Source organism: Musa acuminata, chromosome BXJ3-6 (genome assembly GCF_036884655.1).
Source record: "Musa acuminata AAA Group cultivar baxijiao chromosome BXJ3-6, Cavendish_Baxijiao_AAA, whole genome shotgun sequence".
NCBI classification, from domain to species: domain Eukaryota; kingdom Viridiplantae; phylum Streptophyta; class Magnoliopsida; order Zingiberales; family Musaceae; genus Musa; species Musa acuminata.
The window spans coordinates 38,545,033-38,558,479 of record NC_088354.1 but is presented as its reverse complement, the minus strand read 5'-3'; the positions used below and the strand labels follow the sequence as shown (position 1 = coordinate 38,558,479).

Genomic DNA, 13,447 nt, shown 5'->3' with positions numbered 1-13,447 from the left:
AAAATCATTGTCCTCGTTGTCCTCGTTGTCCTCACTCGTGGCATAGGTGATCAACGATGAAGGCATAGATAGAAGGGGTTGTGACTAACATCCTTACCTACGTCTCTTATTTGAGGAAGGAGGGGGTGTGAGGACTATCGTTGCCTCCATCGTCACCTAAGGGGAGGGGGTAATATCATTTTTAAAAATAAAAATATTCAGAAAAAAATAAAAAAAAATTGAGATGCTAACTGACAATTTTTTAAAAATATTTTTTAATTTTTTTTATAAAAAAATTCACCCAAGACTATATACATCTTGAACAACATGCACAATTTCCAGACTAAAAAAACAGAAGAACTATTAGCAAAGGATTTTCGCCACGCTAGAAATGTCGCTGACAGTAATACCTATTCTATGTGATGTCAACTGACCTTTTGGCAAAAGAGTTGGCATCAGCTGTGTTAGCCTTGCTGCAGCAGGAGAAAACCAAACTTGCAGGTGGCAGAGGTTTCATTCATCCCTCTTATCATGGCATGGTAAATGTATACAAACCAACCTAAGCAAACAAATCGGCGTCATAAAAGAGTCGGAATCAGCTATGTCAGTCGTGCAGCAGCAGGAGACAACCAAGCTTGCAGGTGTCAGAGACACTCTTCATTGCTCTCTTATCATGGCATGATAAATAAATGTATACAAACCTCAGCAAACAAATCAATGTCATAAAAGAGTTGGAATCAGCTGTGTCAGTCATGCTGCAGCAAGAGGAAACCAAGTCTGCAGGTGGCACAGAATTCTTATTCATTGCTCTTACCAAATGTATACAAACCTCATCAAACACATCAATGCCATAAAAGAGTCGGACTCAGCAGTGCCAGTCATGCTGCAGCAAAAGAAAACCAAGGTTGCAGGTGGCAGGGATTATTATTATTATGGCATGATAAATGTGTACAAACCTCAGCAAACAAATCAATGTCATGCTCAGCAACTCATGCTCAAAATATTGCAGGCATTGTCATAGAACTGATGAAAACAGATAATATGTCAATGGCAGTTGCTGCATTAAAGCTATATGCCCAAAGAGAAATGTCATTAGGTGCAAGATCATGCAGGTGTGTCTAAAAGCAAGAGACCTTTTAGTTGGCTCATAAATGTAAATGGCTCACAGATTTCAAAGTCAGTCATCAAGACAACCAATGACCACACAAAAACACAAGTCAAATTTATTCTTCTGTGCTAGAAGGATATTATTGATTCAAGATTCAGCACTTGCTCAGTTCCAACGCTATGTTTTTTGTTCTGAACTATTTCTCTGGAGTAGAAATCTGAAGGTACAGACTGCACCCTCTTGTATTTACAACATGGAGTTCCTGCACAACATCAGGTGTCGTTGACAAGCCGAGCTCTTCCCTGCTTGCGTGTGAGCAACACAGGAACTTGTCATCCTGCTTTCTCTGTCACAAACCTAAGCAGGATTTCTATGTGCTTTCTTGGAATGACTCGAATCTGGACAATGCAGCAGGATTTGCATGCAATATACGTGCGACATCCGACTTATTAGCTCTCTTCTCGGCCTTGGACTGGAAGATGATACCACCCATGTCAGGCTTGATACCTAACGCAGCCCATATCGAACTCTTTGCAGCCTCCTCTGGATCATCTATCCTAAGAGTCTTCGGAACCCACAAAGACTTCTCCATCGTCTCCGCCTCGCTCTCTAAGTTGCTATCTCTGGAATGCTTCCCCAAAGTCGGCGAGTCATTTCCTGAACAACCTCTGTTGCTCGTAGAAGATACATTCCACGTCCCATTTGGCCAGGCGGTGTAGCCCCAAAATGGAGCTGCCATGAGAGGGAAAGGGAGTGTTGCTGCCATCACCGCTCCGGCACCCCACGGAACCGATCTCCAATCGCCATTCTCTGGTCTGCAAGAATGCGCTTCCATGGCAGCCACATCGTTCCAAGTTGGTCTCCATGGATACGCCCAGGTAGCAAGTCCGTTGCAGTGAACTTGCACGCTGCTTCGTTCCATGTCAGAAGATGCACGGCAAGGCTCCTCCCTGTTGTCTCCACGTATCGTGGAGCCAGAATCGGCAGTCTCACCTTGCTCTCCTCTGATACCGAGCACAGAGGCCACGGACTCGCAGAGAGGAACCTCTTGTCCAAATCTAAGGACGGTGCCATTTCCGATCAGAGGTCCTGCAGGGGACGTCGGCACACACGGGAGAGCTCGTTGATGATGAGTCGAGTTCGGAGTGTCCGGTTGAGTAGACTGTAACCCGGTTGAAGGAATCACCAAGCTCCGACACTGTAAAGCCACCGAATGCTTGCTCTTACGCCTGCCGGCACCCACAGGGACGTTCCTCATTGTTCCTCCGGCAGTCCAATACCTCTGGCAGTTCTTGCAGAAGTGTCTCGGTTGGTTAACATTGTAGTTGTTGTAATAGCAGAATTTGGTGTCCATGCTATTACAGCGCGGGCACGGTAGAATCTTATCCGGCTTCTTGAGAACCTTTTCTTGTGTCGAGCAATCAGTCTCAGTTTTGGTGTCCTCAGATTTGCCTTTTTCTGCTACTTTTTCATCTGCAATGGAGGTTTTGTTGAGTTCATCTTTATGGCTACTGGTCAAACCGGATGAACTGATCGGTGCACCTTCATCCTCTTCATCAGTTTCTGTAGCCAAAACATTGTCGACTTCCACATTTGTTACTCCTTCAGATGCATCCTGAAATATAATAGCCATCTAAGATAAATAACTATCCAGCAGAATAGGTCAAGTAGCATATTTCAGCGACTGCACCGATATCTTAAGACATTCAAAACCGAGAACTTACCCCTAACAAAGTACAGATAAGAAGTTTCAAAACCATGTCTATAATAAGACATTCAATTGATAAACAAAAATTCATATAGATATGAAATGGCATTAGATAGAACGATGCGAGTTAATTAAGCAAGTAGAGGAAGGCTCAAGAACACCACAAGAAAGCATAATAAAGAGACTTGACGACTCTTAGTTTGCCTAATCGTATTGCCTTTGGAAGAGCCATATAGAAGGAAAGGATCCATGAGGTTAAACCCAAAAGATCGAGACTTTGTATGCACGTCTGCGATTCTTCGTATATTCTCTTTTCCAGCAATTTTAGATTTTTTGCTACATGAATACAAACTATAGTTAGCTTCCTTTTTTTACTTAGATGAAATGAATCTAATCTTTTTTTTTTCCCTCTGTTCCTCCTTCATTCGTTCCTGACCGACCATTCTTGTCATTCTCCTTCATAGAGACCCCTGTGTAGAGTAGAATATTGATCTTGTGTCATATAAACAAACCTAAATGCTATACATGCTAAAACATCACTCCTGAAAGTATGAGATCCACTTAAAACTGTGAAATTGCTACTTGATAGACAACCTTCGAGACGATACTAAAAATTATCACAGAAACTATATTATAACACGGATAGTGTTGTCCCTAAAACTACATAGCTAAAACCCTCCCCGAATTTTCTCTGGCACAGAAATACAAGAATACTCTACACAACTATATAAAAAGAAACATTTTTTTAACTCTTCCTGTAAACACCATCGTCCGACCGATATATATGTTGGCACACCATATGCCAGTATGTTGGTAAGGATCATATCTGTACCGGTCCAACCATGGACCGATACGATACTGGTCCACTACCAAATTTGAGTTCCTTGATAATGAGCATGAACACATTCATCACTTTCAGTCTCATTCCATTATCAAGAGATGGATGACATGCCAAAGATATTCTAGCAAGAAGCACACAGCAAAATAAGATGAACAAACTTAACCTACATCCTTTCAGAGTACTCCCAGTGGAGAAGCATAAGTATCTAATAAATTTGTAGCTGTGTGACATGCTAAATTTTCCAAAAGTTTGTGATTAATGGAACTAAAATGTTGTCATCCACTAATTTCACTTGTAGACAACTGTAAAGAAACATCCAAGTAGATCCTCCTACCAAAAAACCACAGTAAATTATCCTTGTTCTGAAATCAACAAATCTTCAAGTGACAGTGCTTTCTGTTGCAACCTCATATATCTTTTCTTACTTCTCTTCCTTACTGTTTTCTCATCAATAACTGGATGGAATATAACCTTAATTCTCATAGAAATTATTCTGCGAAATGCATAATTAGGTTTCGGGTGTAGCAGATGTAACATCATAAACAGGATTAATCCCATAGCAATTAACCTTTCTAAAGAGAAAACAGAACATGAAACCAGTATGCTTTTCTACTTCATACATGATCCTTCACTGTGAACAAAGCTGAAAGAGACAAATCATAAGAATAACAACAATTTTTTCACTCTTGCTAAGAAAAATTAGGGAAAACAAGAAAAAAAAAAGGATGAGATTTCTATTGGCAACTGATTTTTGCTATTTGCAATCTTATTTTAAGATCTTTTAATATTCCTAAGATATCCCTCTTCAAATAGACGTAAATATCCTCATCATCTTCCCTCTTTTCTCTCCTAATCATGAGTCTATCATCATCATCATCCATCTCCTCCTTCCCCTCGAGGGGTTGTAGGAATAAGGGGTTGTGGGAATAAGGATATGATTGATAATTGAGAGATTGTAAATAATAAAATTATATTTTATTATTTTTGTAGGGGTTGCCAATATCAAGTTTCGGAAAAAAAAGTTCCCAATAAGAAAAAAAAAGAAGAAGAGTTTAGCACTTGACATAAAAACAAAAATCAGACACCAACTAACATAAGCACTCAATGAAGAGAAGATGTCAAGATGAACATAGTAGAAAGCTGAACCAAGCAATTTTGGTCTGGGCTCTTAGAAACATAATATGAAGATAGCCCAAAAAAGGAGCACTAAAGAGGGAAATCACCATCCATCCATGAAAATTCCCAGAGTAATTGAGAAAAAACTTCTGGAGAACTTATTAGAACGAGATGCAAGATCGTAAATCTTATCATGTTTAAGATCGAAATAGCAAGAATCGACTACGAACCAGAAACTCCTTCTAGCAATCACCCCATCAGGTATAAGGCCACATAAAATCATTATAACCAGGAACTAGCCGATGTCAATAAAGAAATCAGAGGCAAGGCGAAAAGAGCGAGTAAAAAGAGGAAAAGAACCCATCTTTCCTGAAACCACAACCAGATCTTTAGATGCAACCCTGAAGAAACAAGGAAGGCCAATCGAGAAAAAGAAAGAGGTGGGTGGCTTCTCTTCTCACTTTCTGCCCCTCGGCCGCAGACACGACGGGCTCCGTGTCCGCCGCCTCAACCTCGGAGTCCTCAGCATCCGCAATCCTGGTCGGAGAGGAAGCCACCACGGGGATGGTGGTGCCGAAGAGCTTGATCGCGGGGTCCTTGGCCTCGGACATGTTCTCTGCGCCGTCCAATCGCTGCTCCCGACGATTCCAACGGAGAATCGAATCGCATGTCCTCCTCCTCAGCGCTCAATGCGAGACGAAGGAAGGTAAAATTCCTTCTTTTATCGAGGGGACGACCGGGAGTTGCCGGTAATCGATGGGCGCAAGAGTGCCATGTGAGCGTCCTAGTCAGCAAGGGAATACGTTCTGAGCCACGAATTTCCCATGGCTGGGAATCCCGGTAGGTGACGTCATCCGAGCCTTGGAAAAAGGTCCCCAACGTGGGGCACGACAACTGCCACGACAATGATGCTCTTTCTTGTTACCGGACGAAAGATCCTCTGTTTCGGCCGAGCGGACCACCACAAATAAGGAGTTGTCCGTCATCTTGGGCCCCGCAGCTGAAGACCAACCATATAGTATTTGCACACATCATGGTGCCTTTACCAAGACATAGGATCTCAAACTCGTGGATGTGTGCACCCTTGCATGAGATCCCACTCCTCTCGCGGATTCATGACCGGATCTAAAACTCGTGGACGTGTGCACCCTTGCATGAGATCCCACTCATCTCGCGGATTCATGACCGGCAACAGCAGGTTGTGCTCACTGCCACGTCACGCTCCCTCACCCTCTTCGTACAAGCCAGCCGCCATCCTTTTCCAAATGTTCCCCGTTCCCTCACCGCCGCGTGTCAGTGAGCGGCGAAGAGACGAGCAGTGCAGGCCGGAGAGGAAAGGGATAAGGCGAAGGGTTTCTCGACATCTTTTCCATTAGAAACACGGAATGATTCATCGCCATCCACCATGTGGATCTCAGATCGAATGCATCGTGAAAGCCAACTGTCGATCCATCTCAACCACAAACCAGAAAGATCTGAAAACCATCTGCTGCAAACCCCCCACAAGTTGGGCTTTCAGCTTTTCCTCCGTGAAAGGAGACAACTTTGGTAAGGTCCTTCTTCTGTCTTTTCTTGTAGTTCTGTGATGAACGCATTCCTGATGTTATTGTGCATTCAATCGAGCTGCTTGTGGCTTTTCTTGCTCACACATTTTTGCCTGAAAGCCAACAAGGTCATATTTCTTCTCCAGTCTTTTCTTGAATAGGACATTGCAAAGATTCAGACTTATCCAGAATGGATTTTAATGTGCTATGTGACTTCCAATTGATTGTCAATTCTTCTCAGTATGCTGAACGAAAATGACAGTGTTCTGTACATTGTGGAAATTGGATGGGTTTGTATCCATGCCTTGATCTATGGATATTATTGGTCACCAAAAAAAAAGGCGCTTTTTCATTGTTGGGTCATCTGACTTCTAATTTAGATTCCTTTCTCTATTTAATCAGTACATAACTCATTCTTTTCAGCTTGAGTGCTCACTTTCTTGTGGAACAAGTCAAGGAAAGGAAGAATCCACATCACTATGTCCATGGCATGGATTTCACCCATGACAGGACTAATTATAGATTATCCCAGGACTAATTACAGATTATCCCCTTGTAATTAGTTATCCTTATCATCTCAATTCTTATATTTTTAAAAGTTATATTGGGATCCCTATACTTATGAAAGTGAAACATTTAACCCGGTCTCTCCTCACGTCGTCGACTCTGTTGACAAAAATACCACAAGGTTTACCCATGAGTATGTGCTGACTCTATCTCACTTCGATTTACCATTGAGCATATGCGATATTTCCATCAGTAGAATCGTTGGCATAAGGAGAAACAAGATTAAATATTTCATTTTCGTAAGTATAGAAATCCCAATTTAACTTTTGACATTGTAAGAACTGGGATACTAAAGGTAGTTAATTACAAGGGATAATATGTAATTAGCCTCCCATGACATGACAAGAAAATATCTGGCTTCATGGACACTTCTCCATCACTCTTTTCTTCTTTTATTCTTCTTCTCTTGTTCCCAACAATGGGAGACCAATTCTCCACCGGAAGTAAAAAATCTTAAAGTTAAATGGTCTTAAATGGTCCCCTGTAGAGTGTTACTGGATTTTTCTCTAAAGGCTCCATAAATGTCTCTTTATCAAGTCCTACATACCACATAATCTCATCTTTTTGAGAGCACCATCTCAACCTGCCTGCTATGATCAAAGAAGAGCACACAAATGATCCCATAGATGACATAAAGTGACATGTTAGATGCTGGAATTGGTGGATGGCAAAGAATCAGGCACCAAAGACAATAGTCCTCCTCAGGATAAGATAAAATTGTTTGAGCCATTCCTGCCTGCATGACTCTTGGTACAAGTTTGCTAACGTTACTTTCTGTCTTGTCCTTTTGCAGGAAGCCAACAAAGGGATTCACTGGTTTGTGTTAGAAAATTTATTGTATATTGATGAAAAGGATGATGGCTGCAAAAGAGAAAAAAGAAACTGAAAGTGAATGGTGAGATGAGGAGTAAAGCTTTGGTTGGATATGATGTAGCATTATTCTCATCTCTGAGCTCTGATGGGGCCTATGAATTGCCTTCATGGATATGTAAAAAGCTAAGGCCCTAAATCATTTGGCATGTGGGGAGCCACATATTTTAGCTAATTTCTAGCTTTGTTTGGCTGCAGATGTTAGTTGGGCGGGCAAATGGGGGAGATTTCCATGTCCATTTGGCTTTGGTGTTCCTTGGTTTTAACAAGACACGCAAGCATTGTACTTGGATGGAACAAAGACGGAAGTAAAGAGATCTTATGCTATATTGCAAAAGAAAACAAGCGTATATAATATCCAGAATCACTGAAAGAGATCAGATGACTTGAAGGTATGTCAATCTTGCAATGGCTTCATCACTGCCCTAAGCACAATGTTTTGTCGGTCGTTCAGATTCTTAATGAAGGATAGCAATCTTAGATTTTCTCTTTATACTACTACAGGAAATCTCCTAACACACCACCATTTAAATGATCTTCTTCTGAGGCTGCTTCTTTGGGAAGAAATAGGTAGTGATTGAAAGAAAGTGTGCAATCACAATGAAGGCTCCTCAAGTTATTCTACTTGAACCTTGTCTCATGTTTGTCTTTCATCAGGATTATTTGACTTTCTAAGCTTCATGGTAAATGTTTATTTCTAATAAACTTAAAATAATGGTAAATGCTGAGAATTTCTCACAACCCACATATTAGGTTTAAGCTATGACTGATCTTTGGACATCTTCATGGGCTTGTGATATGTTTTGGCTTTAACTTTCTAGAGAAGCCTAGTTGCAATGGAGTTTGTGTACTCATATATGACCAAGATTGATGTAAAACAAAGTACGAAAGTAGAGAGAAAAAGAGGAGAAGAGAAAGAAAGAAAAATGTGAGATAAGAGAGGAAAGTAAGAGACTAGAAAAGATACAATTTTTTTCATTCAAATCTGAAATGCTTGAATAAGCTCTTCTATTTATAGGGGTTTAGAAGCCTTGATACAATTAATGAAGACAATAATTCCCAAGAATAATCTCCTAGGGAATTAGTATATTTTTAGAAATTCAAATATAACTTCTAGAATACTTAAACGGTAAATGAGTGCACTTAATACACAAGTGCACTTAGTACAAAAAGAGTCTACAGAAAGATCAAAATATATTTTTTTTTTCAACATAATTTTTAGAATTTCTAGATCAAATAATTGATGACTTTTTTGTTGATTTCCTTATCTAGAATAAAATTTTCTTAAATCCTTTGTAAAACTAAATGGTTTTCCATCAAATATACTTTGGAAAGTTCAAAATGAGAAAAGCTGGATCTCCTGAGATATGCATCCAGTTCCTGTCACATTTGTGTATTGTTTGCTTGCATGAGTTGCAAATAGATATAATCTGCACTAGTTGTGTTTACAAAAGCACATGTGCTACTGTCTTTTCCTGTTCCGAAAGATTCAATCATGCAGTCTAATTAATTCTTGCTATGCCTCCAACTTCTTGTTTACTACTTGATTTTTCTATCAGTCATCTAAAGCTTCATCTTTAGTGGAACCAATTGTCACCATGTATGCCATGCAGAGCAGCATGATCCTCCACTTAAGCTTGGTTTTGCCTCTAAGCTACCATCTATCTCTCTGTTTATGTATTTACAGATTGTTTGTACTTGCTAGTGGTAGGACCTATCATACAATTTCAACATCACATTGGTTTCATCATATATTTAATATCTTTGATCACTGTTCTGCGTTGGCTATAAACTATCTTTAAATATTCTTGCTAAATGTGGCTGCATATTTGCTCGCTCAACTCCACTGAGACTAGAATGAAGCCTTTCATGTGCTCCACATTTGAGAGGTGAAATCCATAGATATAACAGTTTGATATTGTAAATGGAACTCCAACGCAGTGAAAGTTCTGAAGCTGAAACCTTTATAGCACTCACAAGAGGACATGGAGAATTTCTACAAGCTTGGAGGATGAGTAAGATTCCACTGGAAGATAACATGGCCAGAACGTTACGGAACACATGACCAGAAGCAGCTCTCCCTTGCAAGAAATCTCTCATGCTGCACAAGCTAAGTAATCTTCCCTTGATTAAATGTCACATTCAAAAACCTTGTGTTTGTGATCAGTCTCAGATGAAAAGGATTAAGGCAGGAAGGAAAGGTTTATAACTGATATGTCCTACCTGCAAGTCTCAGAACTCCACCGGGAGGGAAAGGAAATCACTTTATGAATTGTATTATTTGATGCCTCTGATTCTGCTCATTAAAGCTGCAAACATCAATCAGAAATTTGACGTCTGAACTGACAACCTCTTCATTGGCATGCATGGGAAAGGTCTCATAGCATTTCTGCAGAATCTACCCATTGATCCTATTTTTAATGGTTTCTTGAAACCAGTTGCAGAAATCTGGTGCCACTCAAGTAGTCAGTCATCGATTACCAGCTTATTATACTGAATCAGCACAGATTGAAGCTTTCTATAACCAATGCACTGAGATATGTCAACAATTTTTTGAAGGACTTGATGACCCACCAGAGTAGGGACTAATGACCTGCTTCAATTTCCACGGGCCACATGTAATGGAGGTTCAGGTCTTCAGATTTCCTTGCACAGATTGCGGTTTCCACAACAGCTACCTTTCCTTGTTGGTTGCTGTCACAGTAGTAGTGGTTTTCCTTGCTTTTGTACTGGACTGGAGCACCGAGCACGCCATTGCTTGTGGCGGGCCCAACCCCCCATTGTGCTGCCATTCCCTGCTTTTGATCTGCACTATATGTGTATCAAGAGGTTTGCCAAACATTTATTGCAACTGTGTTCATAAACAATGATGTGCACCAAAAGATCTTTGGTCTTCTTGTGTCTTGTGGTGTATATGGCTGGCTCTGCATCCTGGCTACAGTACACATGTTCTCATTTAACAAGGAAGAAGAAAGACACTGCAAAAAGTAGGGAGATGACAGCACACACTCCAAATTCTGAGAAGAATGGAGAAGGTTGACAATAGGATGCTACCTTTGCTTTCTTGCACTATATAAGTTCATGACCACCAACAATTTGGCCGTGCCAGAGTTGGGGTAAGAGGAAGTTTCCTGCACTCATGGTTCAGACGAAGGCTTTGAATCATCTCCTAACACTGCTGCTGTTCCTTTCATTCATTCTCTCTCTGGATTCAGCTCCTCTTTCAAGTAATGTTCTCCTAGTGAGAGGAAGCAATAGAGTTGTTTTGCATGTTCCTCCCTGAACTCAAGTTTTAGTCACTTCTCTGCTTTGTCTTGCAGGACGCCTTGCATTAAGGAATCAAGATGAAACAGCAATCAAGGCAGCAGAACAGGTTCTCTCCCTCTCTCTCTCTCTCTCTCTCTCCATCTTGCTCTTGAAAATGAAGAGTATTATCATCTCTTCTGAGCATGAGACAGACAAACATTTGCCCAAAATAGTCGAAGCAAACAATTGCTTCTTGTCAATTTCCTTCTCCCTTCACTATGCTTTTTAGCCATTGGCAAAAACTTTTAGCTTCCTGAACCACAAAGCTTACTAATCAAAGTGCCAAGTGATTGACCATTGAGTTCCATCAATTGCTCATGAGCTTGCCGGTGCAGGTGATCAACAAACCAATGCTTTTTGAGGAAGGGGTTCCTGTGAATGGTAGAATGGACATCGAACTCGATGACTACCCAGGCTCTGGAGCCAACAGCCGCCATGATCCCAAGAACCCTGTAAAACCTTAAATCCATCTTTAGGTGGAAGAAGGATTAGCTAGTGATCATCGCAAAGTGGCTTTGGATTTGTATTGCATACCTTATCATGTACTACTATTGGTACCAAACCTGATGGGTTGATGTATTATGTAACATTGGCGCTTAAGCGATCATATCAACCTGCTCTCAATTGTCTCTTTTCATAATTGCTTCACCACTGATCACCTGGAAAGCCTGATCCTTATCCAGTGTTGGTAGATTGGGTTATGTGAATCCCAAGGTATCTCAATTTCTTCCAACTAGGTAGTGGTTTCTGAAGACAATTGTTCTGAGAAAAGCAGAGGAGACCATTGAGAAGATAAAGAACAAAGCTTTCAGTGAAGCAGCAAGTTTCTCCGCCTTTGCTTGCTTTGTGAATTGGCACAAGTGCTCCTTTCTGCTGTTGACTGCAACTGTTGCTTGGGAGTTGAGCTACTTCTACCAAGGATTTGCCTCAATGACTTTGTTGATGTTGACACTCATTGGCTTCATTGGTTGACTTTGTTAGGTTTTAAATTTGGTGATCCAAAATTTTGAAAGCTCAATCTATTAGGAAAGATTCAGTATATACTTTTAACATCCCTCTCATGAGCCACTGGTGGACTCCATTAATTGACTCTCTCAAAAATTGAGGGACCACAAATTGAGTGACCACAAACTTTTGTTAAATTTTTAAAATAAAATATATTTTTTTTATTTAAAATCTTTATCAGTCAAACTATCTAATAATTTCATTCTCCTCAAATTCTGTATTTTACCAATAAAATTTTGGTGCTTGAGATTTATTATTTTTATACTAATAATAACAAAAATAACAAAGAAAAAAAAAGCCTTTTTCAATGTGAAAAAGAAACAACAGTTATTGATGTTTAAGGTTTAGTGTTTAGGGGGTATATATATATATATATATATATATATATATATATATATATATATATATATATATATATATATATATATATATATATATATATATATATATATTCCTCTCTAATTCTCGAGATTTTTATGGTGCATATCTTTCTTGATTGGAGATTCGATTCGGTTTCCTAATCAAAAGAAAACAACCGTTTCGTGGATTGTGCGCCACGTTTCCTCCCCAAGTGCAGTTTTTTGTTCTCGATGTTCGTAGGATTGTGATTGGTTTTTACGCAACCGTTCGATTCTTCGCGGTGAGAAATGAAGCTTCTTCTTGACTCTTTCTTTTGGGTGCGGTAGATTTTGGCGTGAAATGGGAGAAGGTCAACGGAGGAGGGTTTGAGAAAAAAGCTGAGGAACATTGACGTACGTTTCTGCTCCGACATGCAGTCAAAAGATCATCTTTCGATGAAGAGATCCACATTCGTAAATTCTTACACCAAAAGTTTTCGTGCTGCCCAAGGTGACCTAATTCTCCCGGAATGCTTTGAGATTGTGACGTCAAGAAAATAGCTTGCTATTATTGTGCCATTAAATGATGTATTTTCTTCTTGAGTAGAGTAAACAAAAATCACGCTTCGGCTGTAGGGATCAAAGGACACTAAATTTTAAGGACTTTTAAAGAAAGCTAATCGTCCCATTTCTCCCAAGACAATTTCTTCAGATTTAATGCCTACTGCTGGAGCCTAACAATTGCTAGAATTGAATTGATTTTTCTATCTATGTTGAAAATTATAGAAGTTGGTTCCTACATTTCTAACCTTTCCAGGGGTGCAAAATTTAGAATGTATACTATCTCGTCCAATATCTTCTTGTGAATCTTTAGTTGTGCTAAATTCGTAGGCAGCAATTTTTGTGTTTCTTTTTCTCATGTTTTCTACTGGAAGCAAACTCTTACCAAGTTGACATGTAGATTTTCATTTGATCCTGCTCTGTTTCAATTGTATGTTTAAGCTGAGATTTCTTATATCTATCTGAACAGATTATATTAATGCAATTATTATTATACATTGTTTG

At 39.9% G+C, this 13,447-nt stretch overlaps 1 protein-coding gene and 1 long non-coding RNA gene across 5 annotated transcripts; one reads left to right on the top strand and one right to left on the bottom strand.

The window, feature by feature from the left end:
* Positions 1-1,176: 1,176 nt before the first annotated feature.
* Positions 1,177-5,458, bottom strand: LOC135640912 (cyclic dof factor 1-like). Its single transcript, XM_065155771.1, has 2 exons — positions 5,214-5,458; positions 1,177-2,702 (listed from the first exon to the last, which is right to left on the bottom strand). The coding sequence occupies exons 1-2, from the start codon at positions 5,361-5,363 to the stop codon at positions 1,458-1,460; spliced, it is 1,395 nt and encodes a 464-aa protein (XP_065011843.1). The 5' UTR covers positions 5,364-5,458; the 3' UTR covers positions 1,177-1,457.
* A 587-nt stretch (positions 5,459-6,045) lies between these two features.
* On the top strand, positions 6,046-11,679 carry LOC135640534 (uncharacterized). Of its 4 annotated transcripts, XR_010497356.1 has the most exons (7): positions 6,051-6,300; positions 7,657-7,851; positions 7,932-8,125; positions 8,238-8,303; positions 9,675-10,960; positions 11,054-11,106; positions 11,375-11,679. It is a non-coding gene; the product is annotated as an uncharacterized LOC135640534 (long non-coding RNA). The 4 variants fall into 4 exon arrangements; XR_010497358.1 differs by having other exon boundaries at positions 6,046-6,300; positions 7,657-7,758; positions 8,238-10,960; XR_010497355.1 differs by having other exon boundaries at positions 6,046-6,300; positions 8,238-10,960.
* The last annotated feature ends 1,768 nt before the right edge of the window (positions 11,680-13,447 follow it).